The sequence below is a fragment of the Dryobates pubescens genome, chromosome 10 (genome assembly GCF_014839835.1).
Source record: "Dryobates pubescens isolate bDryPub1 chromosome 10, bDryPub1.pri, whole genome shotgun sequence".
Classification (NCBI taxonomy): Eukaryota; Metazoa; Chordata; class Aves; order Piciformes; family Picidae; genus Dryobates; species Dryobates pubescens.
In genome coordinates, this window is record NC_071621.1 from 24,500,702 (window position 1) to 24,527,367 (window position 26,666).

Here is a 26,666-nt window from a genome sequence, read left to right on the forward strand (position 1 = left end):
CTGGTTCTCCAGTATGCAGCCTCAGTGGAAGATCAGAGCATCTTCCCAGTGGGAAAACTAGGAAATCTTTAACTGGGACAACCTGAGTGAGGGTTTGCACCAATTACTCCCACTAAACATACATATTTGATGCATATAAATAACTTTTTCCAGTCACCCACCTAAGCAAATCTGCTGCAGTAAAGGAAAGACTTTCTCAGTGCAAAACCTCAGAGAATATCTATGAAATAAACTTTGTAATTGGGTTGTCCAGTATGTATTTTATAGTGCCTCTAACTTGCAATTACAAAGTAACAATAAACATCATCAGACGCATTTTTCTAGACATTCTAAGAATTTTCAATTCTTTTTTGTTTGTTTGTTAAGAGTATCTTCACTGACTTCTCAGGAAGAGCAAGCATTTAAGTACACAGAAAATCAGCAATTCTAAGCAAGCAACAATAAAAATGTGTTCTGTCTCTCCAGATCCAGGTGTTTCAAAAACATTTTCATTGTTGTTGTTGTTGTTGGTTTTGTTAGGTGTGCTGTTGTTGTTTGGGTTTTAGCTGCAACGTAGTTTCCTACTATTGACTATTATTCAGATTAAGGAGCACTCGGGCAAATCATTGCACTTAGTAATCACTGAACAACAACAAAAAAAGCATATTACAGTTTCATGCACACACGCCCTTCCTGGGAGATCCTGACCCTGCCAAAGCTGGTAGGCAAAAGGAGATAAATATTTTGTTGGGTTTTTTTTTTTTTCCTTCTTAACATGCTTTACCATTTTATTTCAAAACTACCAGTTTCTGCCACAAACTAATGCCAAAACAATGAACTTCCTAGCAGTTCTATTTTATGATGCTTAGAAGTATTGTGTCTACTTTTACACTCCATTTATGCAACTGTAAGACTGTATACAAGATGGCCTAATTACTATGGGTAATTGTAACCAGATTAACTTCTGCTCAGACATTTTGCTCTTTCTAGGTCTAAATACACTTTTCCCATCTAATTTCATTATTCCTTAGCATATTCTTTCTAAATATCTACTCTTTACTCTATTTACATCATCCAAACAGTAGTGTTAAAGGTTATATTACATAGCTCAATAAGGCTAAGTATATTCAGGTCTTTTGATAAATCACTTGGAATTGGTCCCTCCAAAGTCCCAGTAAACTTTCAAATATAAGGCTTAAATTAACTTAATTATAAGTTCTCCTTTCCAGACTACCTTTGAAGTTTCTGATCAAAAACAAGCAAACATCAGGAAATAAAGTTGGCCCAAACTACCAAAGCTTGAGTAATTTGCTTCTAGGTCTCAGGTCTGTTTTGCTGTAGTTGGATGTACAAACACATTTTAGTGGTTCTTTGTAACATGGAATTATTTACTTTAAAGCTATAAAAACAGTGGATGAAATACAAAGAATCTTCGTCCTGAAGAATTTAGTCTCCAGTCTTTTCAAAGATGACTTCTAAGTCTTGCTAGAAATTCGACAGATAAGATTTGAGGTAGCTAGCTGCCTGGCAGGTGCAAATAAATAGTTAAACTTGTAAATCAGGCAGAACTTCAAACATTTCTGTACTCATAAGTAACCACATTCTCCAAATGGAAAGATATGGTTTAGACCCTTTGAAATCTTGGGCTTTGTAATTCAGCAGTCCAGCAAAGATATAAACCACGAACTGTTCATCTTGTATCAGCACATGTGCACAACTGATGTGGATCAGTTTTCTTGGTTCTCTGTTTACTAAGTTGTCATTATATGGCTGATGAAATCTGAATAATTCCCAACTCCTCTCACCCCTTCCATCCTCCCATTCATAATTTGAAAAGACATCCCATCTCCTGTGGCAGTTCACTTCAGGACTGCACAAGAGAAAACTGGCAATATCAATTTGTAACATTCCAAAACTTCATTTTGTGCAGAAAAAAATAAAGGAGGGTAAGTAAATCTATGCTATATTTGTAACTCTTCTAGCGTAGCAATCTCAAATGATAGAGTGCAAGCCCTTAAAAACCAAAACACTGATTCATAAAATTGCATTAATTAAAAAAAATAAGCCTCAAAATTCAAATGCACTTCTACCTCCTGGATACTTGTACAGCTTTCACTACCACAGTATTGTGACATCTCATTGGCTTTAACGTAGGTATCCGCAGCACAACTTTGTTTAGAAGTGGGTTTCACTAAGGCATCAAAGGAGATGACTGGTCAAGGCCACCTAGGAAGCTGCAGTAAACTAAACTCACAATTTAGTATCAAGCTAAAAAATATTAAATACATGCAATAACACAGACACCTCTTAAAGGACTACCTTGGCAGCATGAACATTTTCTTTCCCTGTATACTAGCCAAACACTGATTCAGACAAAATGCCCAAATATACAGCAGACTACAGAGAGTAAAGTGGTATGGTTTTTCCCTAAAAGCTGAATGCAACACTGAAAATAAAGGAACACTAAATTAGATCGTAAATAAATTTTTTTCAATTAAAATAACCTCAAATTTAATTAAAAAAAGGCTGTCTGGCATTATTAAGATCATAATCTGCAAGTACATTTTAGACTTTGTTTCTGGCTCCACTGATTATCCGCAACTTGCATGTCCCTAGACGGTACAGCACAGAGAAATTCCACTTGGGCTCTGATGCTTACAAGAATATTTGGATAGGCTCAGGAAAAAGCTCTCCAGGTTGCAACAGCACACTGGTGCAGGGAAAGGGAGTTTTTAGTAATACATTTGAATATATAGCCTTGCTAAACAGCACTCAGCTTCCAAAGTACCATAAGGCTGAGGATCTATCTCATCTAAACCCCACTAATCAGCTGTATCTATCAGCAGAAGTCTGAGCAGGACAGGCTGCTACAGCATGCTGCAAGCATGTCAGATTTAACTGCTGCGGCAAAGTGCAAAGTTAGTTTCAGAAGTTTTGTGCTCGGCGTTTAAGATTTAACATGCCTACATGCAGCTGCTCCAGCTTCCAGGAGACTGACAGAGAAACATGTTAGCCTCTCTTGAGCACGAGATAGGACAGGCTTCCTCCCAGCAATCTGGCTCGCTTTGAAGTTTCAGAGTAACTACTAAACATGGTAGCATAAACCCTCAGTTACTTCACTGGGACATGTCAGACAGCACTTCAACTTTCATGTTCTGTATGAGGACTGTTACACTTAGTTGTAGCTTCTAACAGTACCTCCTGTTTACTTCACAACTCCTGTTCTGAGCCAAGACACAGGCCTCCTTTCATGATACATCTGGTGCAAGAAGCAATTTATGATACGCAGCTCAGCCTTAATAACCATCACCCTTCCTCCATCTCACAGAATGAGCCCCTTGGTGACAGTATTTATCATCATGTATTTGGTGGCAATACTGGCTTAAGGCCCTCCCTCTTTCACCTCTGTTTTTTCTTTCTTGTCATACATTGCGTCAAGGGTACTGACACAGCTGATTATGTGGTTGAGCTATAAATCTGACCATGGGACCGATCCAGGTTAAAAATCGATCTGTTTGATAGTACACCCTAAAATCTACTGTACCAGCATAGCTTCACAGGTAGGGCATTGTGGAAAAACATTATTATTGCCACAATTATCATTTCCATGTTTCTGAGTTACAATCCCAAATGCTGCCATAAAGAACTTAGAACTGTAGTTAAAGTTTGGACTTGCAATATAAGCCTGATGATGCTGAGGTACAGATTGCTTTTCAGATATCTAAGTTAAAAAAACAAACAAACAAACAAACACCAAACCAAACCCACCAAAAAACTACCACACTAACATGGGGAAGCTACAGAGAATTACAGATTTTTAACTTTTTTTTTTTTTTAATTTAAAAAGAAAGCATATTACTGTGAAATAGCTGGAAAGGGGAATCTCATTTCTGTACTACAACATTTACAGGAAAAGGCTGAAACTCAAACTATCTCAGTTTACTTTTTCTGCATTAATTTACTATTTCTGCATTAATATATAAATTTAAATTATGTATCAGGTGTGACTGATACAGAAACAGATTACTATTAAGACAGGACAAAAAAGGCTCTTTCTATAAAGCCACACTAATGACTACTCAGGCACTGGCAGCTTGAAGCCACTTCAAGAATGAAAGATACTAAATGATTTGCTTAACTACAAGATCCTTTGCTTCCCTCTAAATGAATGTGAGATGAAATAACGAATGTGAGATGAAATAATGAAATGAGCCCCATGAAGCAAACAATTCCTCCTGAACTGTTACAATCATTTTAGTCTACTGCAGAAAAAAAATCACTGTTTAAAAAATCCCCAACAAAACAGACAAAACACAGCTCTAAACAAAACCCCCACACGCTCAAAGGCAAGCAGTGGTTCAAAGGCTTTGGAAACATTATGAAGGACATGTTTGTGAGAAGGAAAGGTTATAGAGATTTTTCTTCTTTAAAAAATGGACAAATGGAAGCAAACAGGAGAAACAGCTTTCACTCCCTTCGCCATCAATGCTAAGCTATTGATACAACAACAAAGTTGGCTTTCTTACGATGGCAATATGTTGAAAGCACTTTATAGAAAATGCAATCAACACAAGTGATCAATGGACTTTAGTTCTGAGTTAATGCAATATCTGCAGTGCTTATGTTAGAACAGTTGACAGGGAATCAGAAAAGTTGAGAGTGTACTATTTTTTCCTCTTTTAAGGAAGAAATAATTGTTTTACAAACATGCTTGAAAAATGGAGCCCCACCAAACTGCAAAAGCAAAAGCTGAAAAGAATAATCTAGAGTTGGAAATAGTTACATGAAATAAGGCTTGGGGTTTTGTTGTTGTTGTGGTGTGTTTGTTTCATGCAGTAGCTGTCTGCAGTAGGTGTCTGCAGTAGTTTATCTCTGCTGACAGGAAGTTCAATCCAACAGACTGAGCACTAGTTTCCAACTAAAACACTTGTCATAGAATTATGGAATGGCCCAAGTTGGAAGGAACCTTGAGAGAACATCTGGTCCAACCTTTCATGGGACAGAGAGCTGAGCCAATCTGATCCAGCACCTTGTTTAATTGCATTCTAAAATCCTCTAGGGACAGGGGCTCTACCACATTCCTGGGGAGGTTTTACAGTGAATGACTCATTGTAGAATTCACTGTAAATAATTTCTTTATCATATAGAGATAAAACTCGTCTCCTGGTACAACTTCCATCTGTTGCCCCTTGTCTTGTCTATGTGTTGCACTGTGAAGAGAAAGCCTCCATTCTCCTGTTGCACTCTGTGCCCTCTGTATACTCCACCAAAAACTTCCTGCAGCACCATATGGGCAAGTTTATTTCTTAGCATGTCATGTATCAAGTAAAAGACAACAGCATCTCTCTAACTCAGAAAGTTATTGTGAAGTGCTCACATAGTATAGCAACAAAGGTCATATATATGTAACTTACTAGTTGTAAAAACAAGTATATAAATATATACACACACCCACTCTGCAGAGGTGGTATTTTGTTCTGCACTTTTATCCATATAGTGCATGTACACAGTTTAACAAAGGCAAAAGGAAGAAAGTACATGTGCAAATGTACTTAATGCTCTAAACTAGTTGCTGGTCAATTCAGTGGCAATATATTTAATTCATAGTACCCATCTGTATTGGTATTTATCTTAATTTTTATCTTGAGAACTTCAAAATTCCTTTCATAGTGTTTCTATGAAACATTAGTATGAACTGTACTTGGTTTTTTTTGAAAGGAACACAGTTCCTATTTGTGTATAGTCAGTAACAGCAAGGAAGAGATCTACATGTTCAGATAACCAAGATGAAGTAATTTCTCATAAATAAGAGTGAAGCAAGGGCTCTGTGGTCCTTGACAATGGATCTGTCTGCTTCAGCTTACTCAGCAGTGGAAGTTCTACCTGAACTGAGTTCCAAGAGAATTAAGCAGGGACATATTTACATCAACCACTCATACAGCACACTGATGCCTGATCCCATAGCTGGCCTTCTGCATTCAACAATACAGGCTGAGGTTTTTTTTGTTAGTAACATAAAAAGGAAACTTGTCAGTCTACTGCTTAAAACACTTTGAGGGGGGAACCAAACAAAAAAAATAGAAAATGGACATATTATTTGTTATTAAGAAACTGTTATTAAACAACAGCACAATTACATCATTGCTTTCTCACGTGTTGGGAGGGGGGGAGGGAGAAATCAAGCAAACAAAACTCCCTCTGTGCTGCGAATCACTTGAAGTGTATCATTAAATCCTTCTTCCCTTAGCATTCTGACCTTTGACTTAACATGCTTTGTTGCTTCAAGCTGTAGTTCAGCAAGGCTACATTCAACTGCATTTCATTAACAGCCAAAGCATCACGTCCTTTGCTATGATTCAGACAACTGCACCTCTATTTACAAAGGAAATTATGCTTCCATGCACAATTATGTTTGAGTGAAATCTAGTTATTTCAGCCTAAAATGGTCACATAGTGTAGTAGCATTTGAAAGCCTCTTCATTCTGAGAGATGTAATTGCTTGTATACTGAAATTAATCAAGCATTCATATTTCCAGGAAAACTAGTACTAAAAATTAGAAGTATCAGACAATGAACAAAAAAAAAAACCAACCAACCAAAAAACTAAACCAACAACACACACAATGAAACATCCAAACTAAACCACATCCATGCTGTTAGTCATTGTCAAATCTTTACTTCATATTGTTTGTATGACTAAACCCTAACTAATACTGCCTAACATAGAAAGCAATCCCCATAAAAGTGTGAAACTAAACATTACTGTTAACACACTGAAAACTAGCTACATGGGGTGGAGAGATAGAGAAAACTGTGTCACTCAGTTTCAGTAAATCCCTTCAAACCACCCACAAACCACAATATGCCTGCATTTTTTTTCCAAGAGCTGAATATAGTAAGAAATACAATGCCACAGACAAAGCTTGTTTGAACCTACATACACACCAGACTTTGTAATGTTTCATGTTAAAAAAAAATTGCCAAAACAACACTGCATTCCCCCTTGGATATGCATAACATGCATATAAAAGCAAGCAACTCTGAATATTAAATGTCACTCCTCCTAAATAACATTAAATTCTGTCTTTATCATCCTTTTTACTCTATCAGTAGAAGTACAAACCAGAGTTTGTCCTTCCACATGCAAAGGCATTGGGCACAGAAGCTAGCTCTCTTGTATCTTAGGGTCCTAACTATCAGGTGGCAGTTGACAAAAAACTCAACGTGAGCTGGAAATGTGTGCTTGTAGCCCAGAAGGCCAACCGTATCCAGGACTGCATCAAAAGAAGTGCAACCAGCAGGACATGGGAGGTGATCCTCTCCCCCTGTTCTGCTGCCATGAGACCCCACTCAGAGTACTGTGTCCAGTACTGGTGTCCCCAACAGAAGGAGGCCATTGAACTGCTGGAGAAGGTCCAGAGGAGGGCCATAAAGATGATTAGAGGGTAGAACACAACAGCTGGGACTGCTCAATCTGGAGAAAACAAGGCTCTGGGGAGATGCTATAGCAGCCTTCCAGTACCTGAGGGGGCCTACAGGAAAGCTAGGAAGGGATTTTTTACAAGGGCTTGTTGTGATAGGACAAGAGAGAATAGCTTGAAGCGGGTAGATTTAGACTGGGTATTAGGAAGAAATTCTTTACAGTAAGGGTGGTGAGACATGGGAACAGGTTGCCCAGGGAGGTCATGAATGGCCCCTTCCTGGAGTCCTTCAAGGCAAGTTTGGATGAGGCCCTGAGCAACCTGGTCTAGTGGAAGGCATCTCTGCCCATTGCCCAGAGGGTAGAACTAGATTATCTTGACAGTCCCTTCCAACCCAAAGCATTCTATGATTCTACAAATCCTACCATAGACCTTCTTCCCTCCCACTTCAATATCTTCCTTCATTGTTTTCTTGTTCATACACAGCACCTACTTTCTCAATACTGAAGGCAACTAACATCCTTGTTGTGACTGGCACTCAGACTTGGAATTTTGTTGGAAATTTTGCTAGGTGAACTTTACAGTTGTACTGTATCCCAGTTGATAACCTCATTCACCATTCACCTCAACTAATTCATTTCTGCACTCCTAAAAACCCCTGCTAATTCCAAAACTTTTATGGTGCAGTTTTAAAATACAAAACATTTATATAAGACTCAAGAACCATCTTTCTTTGTACACAATATTAGTAAGGATTTCTCATGTGCTGTCTCCATAATACTATGTATTTTTCTGGCCTCAACCTTCTCAGTTACTTTACATGGCATAAAGTAACTAATCCATAAAAGATATGGATTAGTTTTATAACATTATTAGTAAGCTGTAAAGCAAAGAAATTGAGCCTCATTTGACTACAGGTTCCCAACACTGAGCTAATGAGAACAGAACAATCATCTATCATCTAGTCACTCTAAGAAAACCTTAGTTCTTACTTGAATCCTATTCTGTGTTTAGGTGCCTATGCCCTAACTTTTATTCTAAACTATTCTGTTAAGACAAGTGGTTGCATAGGTGTTTAAACATTATCTATAGTGGCAGCATCACCTAAAATGCAGAACTGATTTTGAAAGTTTGCATTGTAAGAACCAAGCCCCCCTGCCATTTCAGGGGTCTCCACCAATCACTATTTTGAAACTTGTACTTTCCTTTACACAGGGAGGTTATTCAGTTCTTTTCCCCCCCTTTGTAGCATTACCTTTAAAAAACATATATAATAATTCATTTTAATTTGAACTCCCACACAGATCTTCTAATGGTACTGCCTATTGTATTAATGGCATCACCATTTTCTTAATGGAGAATTTTATACAAAGAGAACCAGAAAATATGATACTTGAAAAACTGTAAAGGGGTCAAACTGCCCTTCCCCAGCCCCACAAAAAGAAATTTCTACAGAGCTACAGTTATCTATTATAAAGTGATACATAAGACTAATACGTAAGCAAATGCCTTTACTGAAAACAAAGTAAACTCAAGAAAGCATTATTTGCTTGCCTTGGAAAGTTCCATTCCAGGTCCGCACTGCTTGCAGAGGATACAATTTCCACTGTGGTCCCTATATTCTTGCTCTCTGCAATCTCCTGTCTCACAAATTACCCTGGTTAGCTTAAAAAAGTAAAAAAAAGAAAAAGGAAGAAGTAAACATATTGAAGTACAATTAATCTGTAATTAACATACAAGTCATATAAACTCTAAATCCAAGAAATAAATTCATGTTGCTATCTTAATAACTTTCAGCATTATCAAAACCTTTAAAGATGGCAATGAAAATTAATTTAATTCCAAGTGTGGATAAATAGCCTGAATTGTAAAGGTTATCAGTACTCAGTGACCTTTAAGAATAGAATAGAATAGACCAGACCAGGTTGGAAGAGACCTTCAAGATCATTGTGTCCAACCTATCATCTAACACCACTTAATCAACTAAACCATGAAACCAAGCACCTTATCAAGTCTCCTCCTGAACACCTCCAATGATGGTGACTCCACCACCTCCCTGGGCAGCACATTCCAATGGGCAATCACTCTCTCTGTGTAAAACTTCCTCCTAACCTCCAGCCTAAACTTCCCCTGGCACAGCCTGAGACCGTGTCCTCTTGTTCTGGAACTGGTTGCCTGGGAGAAGAGACCAACCTCTGCCTGTCTACAACCTCCCTTCAGGTAGTTGTAGAGAGCAATAAGGTCACCCCTGAGTCTCCTCTTTGCCAGGCTAAGCAACCCCAGCTCCCTCAGTCTCTCCTCATAGGGCTTGTGTTCCAAGCCCCTCACCAACTTTGTTGCCCTTCTCTGGACACGCTCCAGGAAGTCAACATCCTTCCTAAACTGAGGAGCCCAGAACTGGACACAGTGTTACAATTCTTAGAAGACTTGTTTGATATTTGGCTCTTGTAAAAAAAGAAAATAAAATGTTTTAACATCCCACAAGAGTTTAAGTTCCTTCACCTTAATCAACACTATGAGAAATGCACATGACCATTTACTAAAGCTCCAGTTTTCACAGTGGTAAGCTAACCTAACATTGCATTGCATTGCTCTGTTTCATTGATATGTGATCTTGTATTTTTTCTAATGATGCTATTACAAGTGACTAAATAAGCTAAAATCCATTTCTTTATTTTAAAATATTAATGTTTAATCACTCAATCTTTTTGGATACTTAAAAATTCCCAACAAACAACACAACAGAAACAACCCCACGCCTGTAGGAATACTATTTATTCTGAACTTCACTATCGCTTTACACTGAAAGAGATGAATGGGAGACAATCCAAATTCCACCTTCAAAGGCACTTAAGTACGTTTTCTGAGCAAATCAGAAACTAAGGTTGTGAGAAATGTCATAAGCACTAATACCAGCCATCTAGAGTTTCAGTATAATCACTAAAATCCTGCCCAAGAGCATTAACAAACACTGTGAGCTCCATCAACACAATTTTAATGTCTGCATTAGACATTAAAATTGACAGGCTTCTATCACAGAAATGCTCTCCACAATTGCTACTGAAGTCTGGCTTTGCACATTAGTCTTTTCAGAAAGACTAAAGCCTCTCTCATAGCTATGAGGCATTAATTACTCCTAGTTCTAGAGCTTGTCTCTGCAAGCCAGAGCTGAAGTACACTTATTAGGCAGCATAATCATGTGCTATGCTATGTTCAGTGGATAAACTGAATGCTCCAAACCCCTAAGCTAATATATTCACCTGTATTGTGTCCTAGTCCTTCTTCCATGAAGAGGCTCACAAGGTAAACTTTTTTTTTAATTGCATGTGAGGGGTGGCAAGAATTATACAGTTCACTTTTAAAACTGGTAAAATGCATGTGTAATTGTCTGTGCATGTGTGTTTAACACTTTCAGTGTTAGCAGTAAGGTGCAAGCCAAAAGGCAACATTACTGTGTCCAACACAATTTTTAACACACTTATCCTGAGGAAAAAAGTAAAAATATTTTTAACTTACCAAATAAGCTAGTAAAATGATAAGCATCTTCATTTTATCTTCTCCTTGTAATCCTTTAGCATCCATTTCTTACAATTTAGCTTTTCTCCCTAGGACAATAAAAAAAAAAAAGCAGACATTATATTTTGCAGTGTTGTTTAAATAGCAAAAGTCACATGTCTGCAACATTTAATGTCGTTCAACACGCTGAAATATGGATCTGTTAATGCCATTGAAATATTTCAGATGGATTCCTGAATGCTAAACAAACCCATGCTGAAAAATAAAATCTGTTTTGCAGAAGACAAGGCAATGCACACAAAGTTTCCATAGCCTTATTTCACAAAAGAGAGACAGCTATCAATCTAGATCACAGATTATCAGCACTTGTGAATCCCAAAACCTTGACATATCTTTCCTGTTTGCTAGATGCCCAACTGATCAACAGACAAAAATCAGTTTCTTCCAATATACCAAGTATCAGCCAAGACACAGTTGATCATGAGAAATCTCCATGTTGCAATACAGAAGGAACAGAATGCAATTGCCTATCAGTTAAAATAACCTCTTCTACTTCATTCTGCAGTGAATTGGAGGCATAAGCAGGATGTGCTTCTACCACTTACCTACAGGATATTAACTTCTAAAGATGTGTTATCATGATTGTTTATGATCTGGTAGGCAAAGACTGTTACAGAAGACATTTCCAACAGCATAACCACAATCCCATCCTACCCCAGACAATTTTTATCTGAGAAAAAGAAGAAAGAACAGTCCATAATGCCTTTCACAGAAGTCAGTCCCTTTTAAAAGAAGGGGTAAGAAAAAAGTGATTAAAAAAAACAAAACCATAAAATGGAGAACTATTTGAAACTGCATAGAAAGGAAGTTTTCATTTGTTTGTGGGTTTTTTCCTTTTTTTTTTTTTCCCTTCTAATTTTATTATTAAAATCAATGAACTGCACCCCCATAACCATTAAAAATAATGTGCTTGGGCAACAGAAATGTTTTCTTCTCCCTTTACTTTCCTTTTGTTTATTTGAGGTTGCGTGTTTATTTCTAGTGTCTTACTGTTTGGTTTTGTTAGTTACGTGGAAATACAAGTGTAACTTTTAGTTCAGAAACAAACTATGTAACAACAACAATAATAAGTGAATCCAGCCTACACAACATCCGATCTGAATTTGACTCTAACCCACATATATGACAGTAATACAATGTCACTGCTTTCAGCTAGGTGAGGCAAACACTCATAGAATTGCTTCCATTGGAAAAGGTCTCTTAAGATCATTAAGGCCAACTGTCCACCTAACATCACCATGGTCATTAAACCATGTCCCCAAAAGCCATGCCTACAAAAATTAAAAACCAAAAAACCACCTCCAGGGACTGTGACTCCATCACCTCCCTAGGCAGCCTATTCCAATTCCTGGCCTATCTTCCAGTAAATAAATTTTTCCTAATATCCAACCTGAACCTCCTCTGGCACAATTTGAGGTAATTTCCTCACACTTTGTCACTTGATCATAGAATCATGGAATTGCCTATTTGGGAAAGACCTCAAGATCATTTAGTCCAACCATAACCTACCATCTCCCTGTACACAACTGTCATACCATAAGCTCCTCCTCCAAATTGTCTTTTAAACACCTCCAGGGATGATGACTCCACCACTTCCCTGGGCAGCCTGTTCCAGTGCCCAATGACCTTTTCAGTGAAGAAATGTTTCTGAATATCTTCTCTAAACCTACCCTAGAGCAGCTTAACACCATTTCTTCTAATCCTATCATTTGTTACCCAGGAGAAAAGGCTGGCCCCCATATCACTATGACCTCCTTTCAGGTAGTTGTAGGAAGCAATGAGATCTCTTTTCAACCTCCTCTTCTCCAGACTAAGTAACATCAGCTCCCTTAGCCACTCCTCATATAACTTGTGCTCAAGACCCCCCACCAGTCTCAGTACCCTTTACTGGACATGTTTCAGCACCTCTAATGTTCTTCTTGCAGTGAGGGGCCCGAAACTGAACACAGTATTCAAGGTGCAGCCTCACCAGTGCTGAGCACAGGAATAAGATCACTTCCCTGATCGTGCTGGCCACACTATTCCTGATACAGGCCAGGTTGCTATTGGTCTTCTTAGCCACCTGAGCACACTGCTGACCTAAAGGTCTTTTTCTGCCAGGCAGCTTTCCAGACACTCGTTAAACCTTATACAATTGACCTCAGCCCACTGATCCATGCTGTCCAGATTCCTCTGCAGAGCCTTCCTACTTCTGAGCATAACACTCCCACCCAATTTGGTGTTATTTACAAACTTACTAAGTGTGCATTCAATCCTTTCCTCCAGATATTGATAAAGATGTTAAACAGAACTGCCCCAGTACTGAGCCCTGGGGAACACCACTTGTGACTGGCTGCCAACTGGATTTAACTCCCTTCACCACCGCTCTTTGGGTCCAGCCATCCAGCCATTTTTTCACTTAGCGAAGAATCTATCCATTTAAGCCATGAACAGTCAGTTTCTCCAGGAGGATGCTGCAAGGAGACAGTGTCAAAGGCTTTACTAAAGTCCAGGTAAACAACAGATTTTCCCTTATCCACTAAGCAGGTACCTTGTCATAGGAGGCGACTGGGTTTGCCATGAATGGCCTGCCCTTCATGAACCCATGGTGACAGGGTCTGGTTGTCCTGCATGTGCTGCATAACAGCACTCAGGATGATCTGCTCCATTACCTTCCCTGGCACTGAGGTCAGACTGACAGGTCTGCAGTTACCCAGATGCACCTTTCACTGCATTTGCCAATCTCCAGTTGCCCAGGACCTCCCCAGGACTGCTGGTAAATGATGAAAAGTGTCTTGGTGAGCACTTCTGGCAGTTGTCTCAGTACCCCTGGTGTGTGTACCATCCAGCCCCATAGACTTGTGTATGTCTAAGAGGTGCAGCAGATCGCTAACAAACTCATCTTACACTATGGGGGCTTCATTCTGCTCCCCATCCCTATATTCCAGCTCAGGGGGCTGGGTATCCAGCAAACAATCAGTTTGGCTACCAAAGACTGAGGTAAAGATGGTATTAAGTACCTTAGCCTTTTCCTCATCCTTTTCCACTATGCTCCCCCTTGCATCCAACATAGGACAGAGATTCTCCTTAGTCCTCCTTTTGTTGCTAATACATTTGTAGAGGGATTTCCTGTACTCCTTAACAAAGTCAAAATAATTTGCAACTGGGCTCCAGTCCTCCTAATTTTCACCCTGCACAGCCTCACAACAGCTTTGGAGTCATCCAGAGTGGCCTGCCTCCTCTTCCAATGACCACAAACTCTTCTTCTCCTCCTAAGCAGCAACCAAATGTCCCTATTCAGTCAGGCCAGCCTTCTTCCCCAACATCTTGTCTTTTGATATATGGGGACAGCCTGCTCCTGAGCTTTTAATGTTTAAAACATTTCTGGTCTACTTCAGTGCTTAAGGACTGTTCTTTTAAAAGACAAAATAAGTAGCTTTTATCATTTAAGAGTAGAAGAAACTGACTGAGAGGAAAGTAGCATAGAAAAACAGTAAAAATAGCCACAAGATGCTTTACAATATGGAACTATAACAAGCATAAGACACTTCAGAAATACATAAGAATGAGCATTAACTAAAATGAATATACCATTTCACTGCATGAATACTCTAATTCAAGAATTCTAATCAATAAGAAGAGAGGATATTTTAGTGGCACTGTTGATATCTTAAGATAAATTGCATTTTAAAGTGTAAAATGAGTTCAAGTCTGCTGGGAAGAACAGAAGAGGCGAAGAGGTGCGTCAGCAGCCACTCTCCAGGAAAGCCAAGATTACATATTTATGGGTTTTTTCCTCACTTAGTGATGGTAATGGTCTATGAGCCAATGGCAATTATCAGATTACTTGTATGTCAACGGGTAAAAAAAGATATACTGTCAAGTAATACAAATACATACAGAGACAATATTTGACATTCCTTGCTTTTTAGAGTCTGAGGGGGGGAAAAAAGGCAGAGGAAAATGAAATGGAAACATTTCAGAAAATCTTCTAGATAAATACAATTTTATGAAAAAGTACTGTAAAACAAATTGGAAAATGGGAAAAGAGAGTCAACAAATTGGAAAAGTTAGTAAATGCACAAGGCTGGCATGAGAGGCTGACAATGCTAATGCAGGGTAAAAAAGGTATGTAAGATCCAAAGCATACAAGAACAAAACAATTTCTAGTAATAGCAGGAATAAAACAGTGGACAGAGACAGTAAAAATATTATTAAGGGAACTCAGAAGTTTCAAGAAACATTTTCTCATCTATGTTTGGAAAGAAGAGAGGTGAAAACACACATATAACCTATCTTCTGGCTGCACACTAACTGAACATCTGCCAAGTAAAAGCTGATTAGTCAACAGACAAATTTGCACCTCAGTAACCTTGAAAAGCTATCAAGAAAGATTTAAGCTTGCTGCTGGTCAATTTTTATACTTTGGAATGTTTTAAAGAACAATAGTAATACAATACACATCTCGGCACAATATTACAGAAAAGCAGCCCTGCAAAACAAACTTAATTCAGAGAAGACACAATAATAAAAGTCTAAAAGATAAATGACAAACTGTTTATATTGATTCAAAGAATCATGCTAAACCAAAAAGGATTTGTGAGAAAAATCTCCATTGACTTCATATCATGGTATTGAGTAGAAAATAAAATACTTTCTATGCTTTCTTAAATGCTATAGGAGGCAAAACTTTAGGTAGGTGTGCAAAAGAAATAAAGCTGTGAATGCAACCAAGATGCTTAGAACTGAATGCCAAGTAACTATTTCAAGATGTATGCATTTGCAGTTATTATATTCCTTAATATTATTGTTAAACAAATGTATCCCAGCTCTAATTTAATCCTGAGCATCTGTACAGTACCACCAAAGTTTAAAAAAATGGGATTCTTTAAAAGGTTAAAAAGTGTAATTTATTTCAAATGTTAAGATTTACTTTTACTTCTGAAAACAGGTGTGTGACATAGCAAAAAAGAATTTGAACACTACCATGTCAAGTTTCTTGTAGAATTATCAATACAAACGAGATGTGTTTAAGTAGAGACCAGAAGACACACTGGGTGCCATGGTTTAGTTGATTAGATAGTGTTGGGTGATGGGTTGGACTTGATGATCTCAAAGGTGTTTTCCAACCTGGTTCATTCTATTCTATACTGATGAACTGTACTAAGACTAATGACCTAAAATATTGAGCTGAGGCATAATCTGAACCGTCTTATTTTTTCTGAGCAGGTCATCTGAGCAATGAAAAAAAAAAACCCAGAGAAAATTAAGAACAGGCTGATTAACTGGCTAGCAGATTCAGTACTTGCCATATTATGCCAATAAAATTATATTAGCTTTATGTAATGAACTCACATTCACCCTATACACATTTTCCAGTACACAATAACCTGAAGATTTAATGCTGGGGGGAGGGGAAGGATATAATCAATGTATTAAAATCAATATTGAAATAGAGCTAATGGTGTATTTTTATGTTGGTAATACTCTGGATTTACATTTGGAATAAAAAAAAACCCAGCCAAAATGATAGCTCTTAACAGAAGGTAGGACAGAATAGCAAGCTGATTGTGCTGACAGCTCATCTTTCAGTTTTGGAGTTGCCATATCTGTTACAAGATGATCTTATAGCATGTAGCTCAAAGGTTTTTAGAACATAGAAAGCACAAGGAGAAGCATGCTGTACTGAAACAGATTTTGTTGACTTAGGTGCAGAAATTTTATTGCACCTGTGAGATATTTTCTATTTATAAGAAAATTTATTGCCTTTATAACACTCTTGCCAAATCCAACACCTTCAAACATCAGGAGTTCAAAAGCCAGAGAAAGGTTCTAAAATCAAATGGTTTAGAACTGGGTTCAATCTATCACGCATTTCTCCAACTCATCTCCACATTTTACTGAGCTTCAAAGATGTTGACTGATCATTGTGTGTGTGATGCAATCGCTTAGCTTTAGGTTTACAATGTAATATGAGAGATCTCCTAGCTAATTTTAAAATCAAGTTTTCCAAAAGAAGTTTGTAGTTGGGCCTTAAACTTCAGTGCTCTTCAGTAGGTTTAGTAGCACCAAAACACGTTCAAATCATTTTAGAAGACATGTATGAATGCCTGTGGTATGGTATCATAAAATTATTGTATTTATTGTCCCAGTTCCTACAAAAACAACCCCTCAAAAACCATATACTGGCTATAACGTGCAAGAAAGACATTAACTGGTGTACACAAACAAACAAACAATCCCAAATCAAAACACAACCTCCCCCCCCCCCCAAAAAAAACCAACCCCACCCCAAACCACCCACGCTTAAGAGTGCCAAAAAAATAGTAATATTCTTTTTCATTACATTTTGGTAAAAATAATGGAAATGGTTAAGGCATATTAATAACTCATTGTATTTGAAGGCAAGTTTCAACAGAGGCTAACTGTGCCAGTTGCTTGTTTCCTGTTTCTGTCTCCAGTTAGTTAAAAGCCCTGCTTAAAAAGCAGACACTGCAGCACTTAATAATAGGTTGCCATTGGGCAAATTTGTTCTCTCGATATCAAGTGGCATTACAATGATGTCTGTTGGAGACATGCCATTCACCTCATATTCATTCAAGTAAGAAGTAGCTGTAAGAAGTTTTTGCCTCTAAAATATGTGCAACTAAACATAAGTTCAACCCATTTAAAGATTTATTGTTCTTGCTCAGATACTGGTATTTACAAGGCTGAGTCACATTATCCTCAATTTTATTAAATGAAATAAAGCTGCGGACAGTTCTTTTGAGGCCAGTAACCATTCCAAACAAATCTTTTTTAGGTTAACAGTTATATCCATGCCCAAAATACTCAGGGAAAAACAGTCATCATTGGTAAGGTACTGAACTCATGATGCAGAACTTCCATTAAGAAATGTCATTGCATAGTTTTAAGGTTGTGGGGCCAACTATGCATATGTATAGAGAGAGCAATAAGAAACAATAAATTAGGAACATGTAATAAATGTATTGTGAAATTAATAACTTCCAGCCTTCTGGGGTTCTAGAATCTACTGTCCTTTGTAATGTACTCCTATGTTTATGTGCTTGGCCCAGCAATAGTCATCCTATTTCAGTGTCAATCTATTAGAAAAACATTTCTTCCTTCTCACCAAAAGGGTTTTACCATGAAAGATCATCTCAAGACTCGAGGCACCATGAAACCTACTAGCAGGTTTTTCATACTGGTAAGCATCACACCTTTGAAGTCGGTATCATTCATCTTCTAAGCAAAACTTCAGGAGTGAAGGATCCCAAGATGGAATTCACTTTATTTTTCTAGATCTTACAAATTCATCATATTTGATTTGACATTTATACCTGACAATCACTTTTTATCCTCTATAACCCTGGCGAAGAGTACTCTGAGAAGTTCTAGAAGAAAGAGGGATGAAAATATAATCATCTTGTCTTGCCAACAGAGGTCTCTGGCATCCAATTACTAGAATCTCAGCTCCCTTCTTCCCCACCCCATTTCCCCACCTGCAGCTGTCAACTGCATGCAATAAAATGACAAGGAGTGGCAGATGGCTTTAGCAGAGTCAGTGCCCCACGGGCAAGAAAGAAGAGAAGGGAAAGTACTTATGCTGCTGCAATGACAAAGACAAAGGGAACAAGTTAGGGACAAGAACTTCCACTGCAGAGCTACATATTGTTATTCTATCTCATACTTCTAGAACATCTTCTTTTTGTATCCTGCCCACAACCCTTGTACTCTTCCCCTTTCTAAGTAAATGAGGTCTTGTCTGACCACATTTGCTTCAATTGCTTGGAGAAGGACTACAGTGCAGAAAAAAATTTAAATAATACTGTCAGCTAGGTAGCACTCATCACATTAAATATTGAATATATCTATTTTTTTTCAGAAGCTATCATACATTTAGTACAAAATTAGGTAACTATAAATTTATTTATAAATTTATATGTAAAGATACATATAGCAGATTAAAGTCAGAACATGGCTGGTGATAGAAAATATTTTTATCTATTTTAAGGGCTGAAGCAGGAGAGCAAAAGAGGTTTACACAGAGCCAGGAAATATTTGTGCTCCTTTCAAGTACCATATGCTTTGAGTTATGTTAGCTGAAGTACCTGACTTCACAGGAATGGTGATGACATCCTGAAGAAGCCTATCTGCAGTATCTTCACTATCACAAACAGCATTTACAGGATGCATTATATCCCAGTGTCTCAAAAAAAGTTTAGAATTAGCAAAGCTTGAGACTAAACTGTAACAATTCATCCCTGGTTTTCCCGCTTGTAAACAATGTTCCAAATGCATGCTGGCAAAACAATATAAAATAGTTCATCAGCCATGTTCTTTAACATACCCAGACTATTATTAATTAGAAACTACAGTAAAATACTGTAAGAAAGGTTTGATGTAGAAACATTTTTTTCTACACTTTAAGAGTTTCTGATCCTCTAAAAGCTTTTATTTACACAAGAACTCCTATCCCATTGAAGTTGGTGAGGCTATCCATAAAAAAACCAACCAAACAAACATACCACACAAAAAAGCCCAAGAGAACAAATTTGTGCTTCAGCATCAAACCATGGTAAAAAAACATTGCTCCTTTTGTTTAACATATCTCACAACTTCTACAAGACACTAGTTTGAAGACAAAACATCAGCACAGAGCCGCATTTGGACATATTTGTGTTTAGATAGGTGAATTGAGAATGCCAATATTATATTTACATTTCATTTATACCAAAGTACACTAATATCTATTTTTCAAAGTAGATTTTAATAATCAGAAATTATAAAGCATTGGGCTGGTTAATACAGTAACTATTGCAATGATGCAATGCTACTGTGCTAGAAGCCTTTAGTAGTTTTGGATAGTGTACAATGTCTTAAAAAGCACAGACATGAGTTACTTTCACTCTCAACAGTGTCTTTTATTTAGCGTGAAACCTCAAGCTGTGGAAACACAGAATAATTTATTGCCTCCTTAACTGACAACTCAAATGTCTTAATACTGAATTAATAAAGAGGATTACTTCCAGTTCTAAAAAAAACCCAACAAACCAAAACCAACAAAACAAACCAACCTTTGCTTATATGGTAAAAAGCTTCTAGGTAGCATAGCTAACTTGTTTTACATCTGATGGTGAAAGTGTGCTTGAAAGACATTATACAGAAGTTAAAAAATAAATAAAATCTACCTACAAAATAAATTCATTTCCCCCTTTTGCTCAGACTAAATGTTACTAGACCCCTTTGTTAATTTGACAAAAGCATTCATTTAAAGTAGTTGTATATATAATTGCATAATAGGTATTAAGTATCAAGATTTTTCATTAATATCAGGTAAAGCTTTCAGTTCAAGGTCAGATTAATGGAGAGAGACATTAGGAAGGGAAGTCAAACGATCAGAAGCTTTTCTAACAGAACCATAATTGTGGCTTTTCAACCTCCTACCACCCAAGTGAAAAAGTTACTAGCTCCTGCTCCTTCAACTCCAGCTCCAAAATTGTTTGAAGCAAATAGCAAGTTATTTATGCAACAGACACAAGGACTTGTGAACAAGAAAGCCCAGTCCTCACGGGCTTTTTGTTCGTCGCACTCCGGGGCGTGGAGTTACTCTAGGACTGTCGAGACCTTCAGAACCCAGCAGCATCAGCTGCCACCCTTTGGCTGCGCGGTGCCCGTCATGTGTAATCACCCCACTGTGGGATGACTAGGGGCAGAGGGGCCGGTTAGAGAGAGGCTGAGCCTAACCCTTCTCGGGGAAGAAGGGATCCTACGGGGCCCTCCACTCCGCCTTCTCTCCTCTTCGTCCCCGCAGCCTGCGCTCTCCGTGGAGGGTCATTCCCATCATCTTCCCTGCCGGCCGCAGCGGGCCCTACGCGCAACAGGAGGGCAGAGCGGGCCGATGCCAAGCGTCCGGCTGAGCTGCGGCTGCCCCGTACTCTCGGGTCAGTGCTCAGGCTAGCCCGTGCCCCAATGTGTAGTGAAGGAAAGCTGCATGGAGCCCCGGGGACTCCGCTGCTCACTCTCCACAGCCGCTCCGCGCACCCTCGCCTCAGCGCCTCCCTCTTGCCCGCAGGAGACGAAGAGCACCCCTCTGAGGGAAAGGGAGAGCCAGGCACGTTCCGAGGCTGAGGGGATCGTTCCCCTCTGATCTCCCACGCACCCACCTGCCACGCCGCGAGCCGCTGGCGGCCGCTGAGGCTGAGTGCCGCCTGCCACTGACGAGCACTAGCGCCGCAACCCACTCCCTCCTTCACCTCCTCTCCCTTCAGCTTCTCCCCTCCCGTCACCCTGGCAACGCCGCGCCGCTCCCCTCCCTCCTCCGCCGGAGGGGCCGGGCTCAGGTGACCGGAGGCAGCCAATCAGCAGCACCCCGGCCCACGTGGCGAGGAGGCGCGCGCCGGCTGAGGCAGGCGTGGCAGGGAGAGGCGGTGCGGGCGAGGTCGTGAGGGCCGGCGCTTCGTTAGGGTGGGCTGTCTGCTCCCCTCTCGCATCGGTCTGCTCCCCACCGGGACAAGAGTGCCTGGTGGTCTGTGCCTTGTACTAGTGGTGCAAACCAGAGTGAATCACAAGTGAGGCACCCATATCCCTTTTATCCTTCCAGGATGATGGCTGAGGCTTTGCGCACCTAGGTGTTCACTGCGGGCTGCAGCTGCAAGTCTTGTCTCCAGAGGCCCCCCTGTGCTTAAGGGACTGCAGGCTTGGTGTTGCTGATCTCTCCCTGGATGAGCCCTGCCTTAGAAGTGCTTAAGGCTGTCAAGCCGTAGACCGTTGGACTGTTGTGAATAGGACTGGGCAAAGCATTTTGGAGCCATCTAGAAGGCGGGTGTAGAAGTATGGGTAGCTCACCAAAGTCCTCCCCACCTATCCCACCCAAAGCACATGATGGATGCCCCCTGATAATGGACTCTGAAATTCTCTACAAAGTAGTTCAGTAGTAGTGTACAGCTGTGGGTTTTGGGTTGTTGGGGTTTTTGTTGGGGTTTTTGGGTTTTTGTTTTGTTTGTTGGTTTGGTTTGGTTTTGGTTGGGGTTTTTTTGTGGTGGGTTTTGTTTGTTTGGGTTTTTTGGGGTCAGAATCCAAAATATTTTTGCATTCTGCAGGTGACAAGTTACCCACCTATGAGTGTAGTGTCAATACCAAATGCAAGTTCAGACATCCTTTTTTACATTCACTGTAAGAGGTACAGTTTACTGCTACATACTGTGATGTAAATTAGGAGCTTCTCTGAAGTTAGTGATGCTCCAGCACTGGTGAAAACACTCTTGGAGTCCTTGGTGACAGAACTGCTACTTCAAGGGGTTGAGGTCATTAGTTTTACTTTTCTAATGAAAAGGTTAATGATAGGACTACAGTCTAAACAACCATATGGATATACTGGGAATGGAGGTTCTAAAGAGAATGAACTAATGGATATAGTTGGCAGTAAAACACTTTAAAATAAACAGAAACTTTGGGAGCTTCTCACAGAGATAAAGTTTTGGAGTTCACCAGCCATATGGACATTTCTAAAAACGAGTAGTGCTTGTTGAAATACAGTGAGTTGTCTGGAAAGATAAATGATTGCTGCAAAATGAGTTGTTTCCTTTTTTTTTTTTTTTTTTTTTTTTTAAAAGAAAGAATTAAGTCAGAGTTTAAAATAATTCTCATTTAATTGTCATTAAAAAGGGCATGCAAAGAGCTTTGCTTTAGGATGCTTGCCAGAAGGAGCTCTGTAAGTGTCTGTAATTTCAGTGGGGAATGGCACGCTAAGGCACAACGGCAGCACATCTGTTGTGAATGGCAGCTGCTGCACAGCACTGGGCATGCAACATCCTCTTGCTATGTGCAGACAACTGGTCTGTATATTATCTGTTTTCTGTACACATCAGTGAAATGTATTGCATACATTTTTCTTAGTGGAGTCATCGTGCGTGTTTCATATACCCATATACCCATTTTAATATAGACAAGTTAATGTTAGACAAGTGCATTAAAACATCCCATAGATCTTAAAGTGTTGACTAAACACTGAGGATTACCATATAAAGAAACATTAAGACTCTCATCAGATAGGGGGTTACTATGCCAATGGATTAAGAACAGCAAGACATCCATAACACTGAAACTTAAACATTTCAGCCCCTGTTGTAGCATGTGAAATATTTCCTCTAAAGGTAAAATGGATGAGTTATTTCTGTTCATCAGTGAAAGATACTGAAAATCACAGGGTTTCTTTTGGTTTAAATCATGATGCTTCCTAGTTGTTAGAGCAACTAGTGCAGATGCAAGCATGGGGATTCTCACTACAGTGAACAAAGAAGAAGTATTTGGGAAGTAGTTTCAGCTGACCCCTTTGATAAGACTAAGTTACATGACATATCTGATATGGAAGCAGAAATTGTACAGCAATAGGAAGTTGTTATCTGCATATCTCAGATGCTAACACAGTTCCCCCAGTCAGCTGTGAGATAGATCTACTCTTGTTATGACAGCTGTTGGAAACTGATGTCAGTATAACTGTGCAATGTCTTTTGATAGTCTTAACTATTACAAACGTTAAAATATGTTTATGATGTTATCTAAGACACACTGTTTGGAAATGGCTCTAGTTATAACCAGAAATTGCTCAAGATATTTTAATAAATAATTATATATTTGTGAGTTTCCTAGTCAGATTTGCTTGAGAAAGCATTGTGAACTTTTTCTTTATGAAGACTTAAGCCTGAGGATTAATTAATGTTTATACAGCACTTTGTAAAAGCAAAGTTGCAAGTGTCAAGTATTATTACTATTTAATCTTTAAAAGTCAGATCAATAAAAGACTAAACTGTCAAAGAACTGCTATTTAAAATAACAAAAATCCTGAAAATCCTCTCCCTCCCATACTTAAATATATCCAACTGTGCTTTTATTTCAGTCTCACTTATATACAGACAAGCAAAGATATTTTTCACTTTAAGTGGGTTAACGCCCATCTGTGCTTAAGTATGTGGGAAGATTACCTAGAATCCTAGGGACTTTTTGCAAAATGAAAAGAATCTTTGTTGCTGAAATGCATTTCTGGGGCCCAGATATTGCAAATATTTATGTATGAAAGTCCTACTCCTAAGTGTAATCTACCTAATTAACCGGTGTTATTTCTGTGCACAGCTTTATCCGTTTGTGTGATGGGTCAGCTATTTTGACTTCTGAGGAGAAAGGAATCCTTACATTGCTTTTAAAAATCTGTTTCTACTTTTCTGCAAAGAGAGGTTTAGCAGCAATTTTCCTCAGAAAATAAATGTACATGTTGGAAAACTAGCAACAAGCAAGAGAGGACTGGAGAAGCTCATTAATGAAGTTTAGGGTTAATAAACAAACCTATCTTTTCAGTGTTACAGAAAAATGTTTTTGGACATCATTGTCTTTTAAGGAAAAATACTAAATTGTGCTTTAGCTGTGCCTTAAACAATATTCGTCCTTGAAAGCTATACGCACATTATTCATGCAGAGCTAATTACGTTCCTTATAATGTAATTGAGTTGTTAAGTCAGAATATGAATTAATTGGTGGTATAGAAAAGTAAATGATACCAAGTCAGGCCTCGTTAATCTGTGTCTAGCATATTATCTCTTGATATTCAGTAAATTTAAAATTTATGTATACAAATATACTTTTAATTAGAAGAAACAAAGTTTACAGCATGACTCATAAAAGCTGACTGCATTTATCTGGAAGTGTTGATAACTTAATCTTATTCAGATGCAAGCCGACTGTTAAAAATTGAGTTTGCATGTTGCTATGGTGCATACTAAAATATGACCGTCTTGAGGGTCCTGTGGAGTGGTAAGCCTGTTAAAAATAGTTTTCAAACAATCCATAACAGCTATCAGTTATCCTGACTTTTAGTTGTAGTTTGTTAGTAAACAGCTGTAGGTAAGATTTGTGTACACTAACATTAAGATTTAAGAATATAGATCTAAGGTCAGTATTTCAGAAGAACTCGCCATCCACCATTAAGACTAGATTTTCAAAGAGCTCCATGTCTGGAATGCTGAACTTCTTTGCAAGTCTGTACAGAATTATGGGTTCTAAGTTCTTCTGAAAATCTAAATTATCTTTGCATACCTACAGAAGAAGCTTGAGTTTTTTAAATAGACTGGTTCCAGCTGCAGGCACAGAGCAGTCATGGATTTGGCCCAAACTCATCTGAAAATCTGGCCCTTTAAAACTGGAGCTGTATAGTAAATAAGCCTTAATCTTCTAATGATTGTTCCTTTATAATGAATTTCTGGAGTAGATGTCTTAATTTTTTCTAAGCACAGTCCATGTTCATAAATGTAAGTTTGAAGAACAGAATACAAAATACTGTAAATGGAATACTGTATCACTGGAATAGGAGCAAACCTTCCATGAAGTACAGCAAACCCAGGTGTTTGCTATAGATAAGCTTAAGATTTCTTTAATATCTGTATTAAAATGCCTTAAAGGAAGCTTCTATCATGAGGTTAAAATATTACTTCTATCATTCCAGGTTTCTTTTCACATGGCATAGTTGAAATATTATCTCTTCAGTGCTGAAATCAAACAAATTTCCTTTTGTATATAAGAGTAAAATGGTATAAACTTATTTCTAACAACTTATGCAAGATGATACTTTTTCATATCAAGTATGGAACTATTAGGATTACAATTGTTGCTTGAAGAAAAGCAGAGTTTGTTAAACACTGAGAGTAAATAAAGTATGCACACTGTGTAGCAAATATGGTTTGTCTTAGAAAACAAATACTCCCATAAGTCATGTAACACTTGCATTTGAATATAACTTTACAAAACTACAGACAGTAGGAACGAACATTGCACACCAAAATCTTACAAACCCACCCAAACAGAGGGAAAAAAGTGTAATTTTTCAGTTGTCTCTATCTTCTAGTCTGTTCTCAGTATAATTCTGCCTAAGAGTTGCAAATAAAAATTGCTGCATAAATTACATATAATCTTTTGAACTTTATGCACATAATGATGTGTAGTATTAGTGTTCATGTGGGCTTTATAATTTCCTAAAGTCTTGCAACACAAAACTGCAGAAAAAAAGACAAAATCCAGTACCTGTTATCTGATGAAGTTTTCCAGTGCCCGGGCTTTCTGCAGCTTGATTTCACACTGCCAGAGCTTGTGTATTAAAGGCTTTTACCTCCTTTAAAAAAAAAAAAAAAAAAAAAGAAGAAAAAAAAAAAGTATGTCAGCACAAGCCCAGACGAAACTCCAAATCCGGGAAAATAAAATTAACCATGCAGATCAAAGGCAGACGAGCACTGAGACCAAATGCCTGTAATCTGATCAGTGATCAGTTGCCATACATCAAAGGCAGTGCTTTGGAGAGGAAAAAGAGCTCCTTTTCCAGCAGGTAGTTGCTTGCACTCTTAAATTCTGCCTTTCAGTACTCTGCTTCTTTTGTTAAAAATCGATCACTAGCTTTCCCCTCACCCTTTCCTTTCTTGTGCTGGGAGAATGCACACGGTTCTGAAATGCTTAGAGTTGAGTGGCTGGATCTGTAGCTTTTGAGTTCCCAAGCTGTGTTGTGGATTGTGTGTTGGAAGCTTTCCCCAGTGCCAGCGGGTTCCGCTTTATCCCTTTCATCTCGCTGAGCTGCAGATCCCATGACATCATTCAATGCTGTGGGACTGGTTAGAGAGCTATAGTACAGCCTGTGGGGGAATACAGCTAAAGAGCAACAAGAGTTTGCATGAT

General features: G+C 38.6%; 1 protein-coding gene across 1 annotated transcript in view; it reads right to left on the reverse strand.

Annotated features, from left to right (window-relative positions):
* Positions 1-26,432, reverse strand: part of TNFRSF19 (TNF receptor superfamily member 19) — a 59,655-nt gene extending 33,223 nt beyond the window's left edge. Inside the window, exons 1-4 of the mRNA XM_054164672.1 lie at positions 26,403-26,432; positions 26,025-26,112; positions 10,917-11,005; positions 8,955-9,065 (exon numbers count right to left, since the gene is read on the reverse strand). Of these exons, the coding sequence (XP_054020647.1) occupies positions 8,955-9,065; positions 10,917-10,982 (177 nt within the window). The 5' untranslated portion in view covers positions 10,983-11,005; positions 26,025-26,112; positions 26,403-26,432. The remainder of the gene's footprint in view (positions 1-8,954; positions 9,066-10,916; positions 11,006-26,024; positions 26,113-26,402) is intronic.
* Between the last annotated feature and the right edge of the window lie 234 nt (positions 26,433-26,666).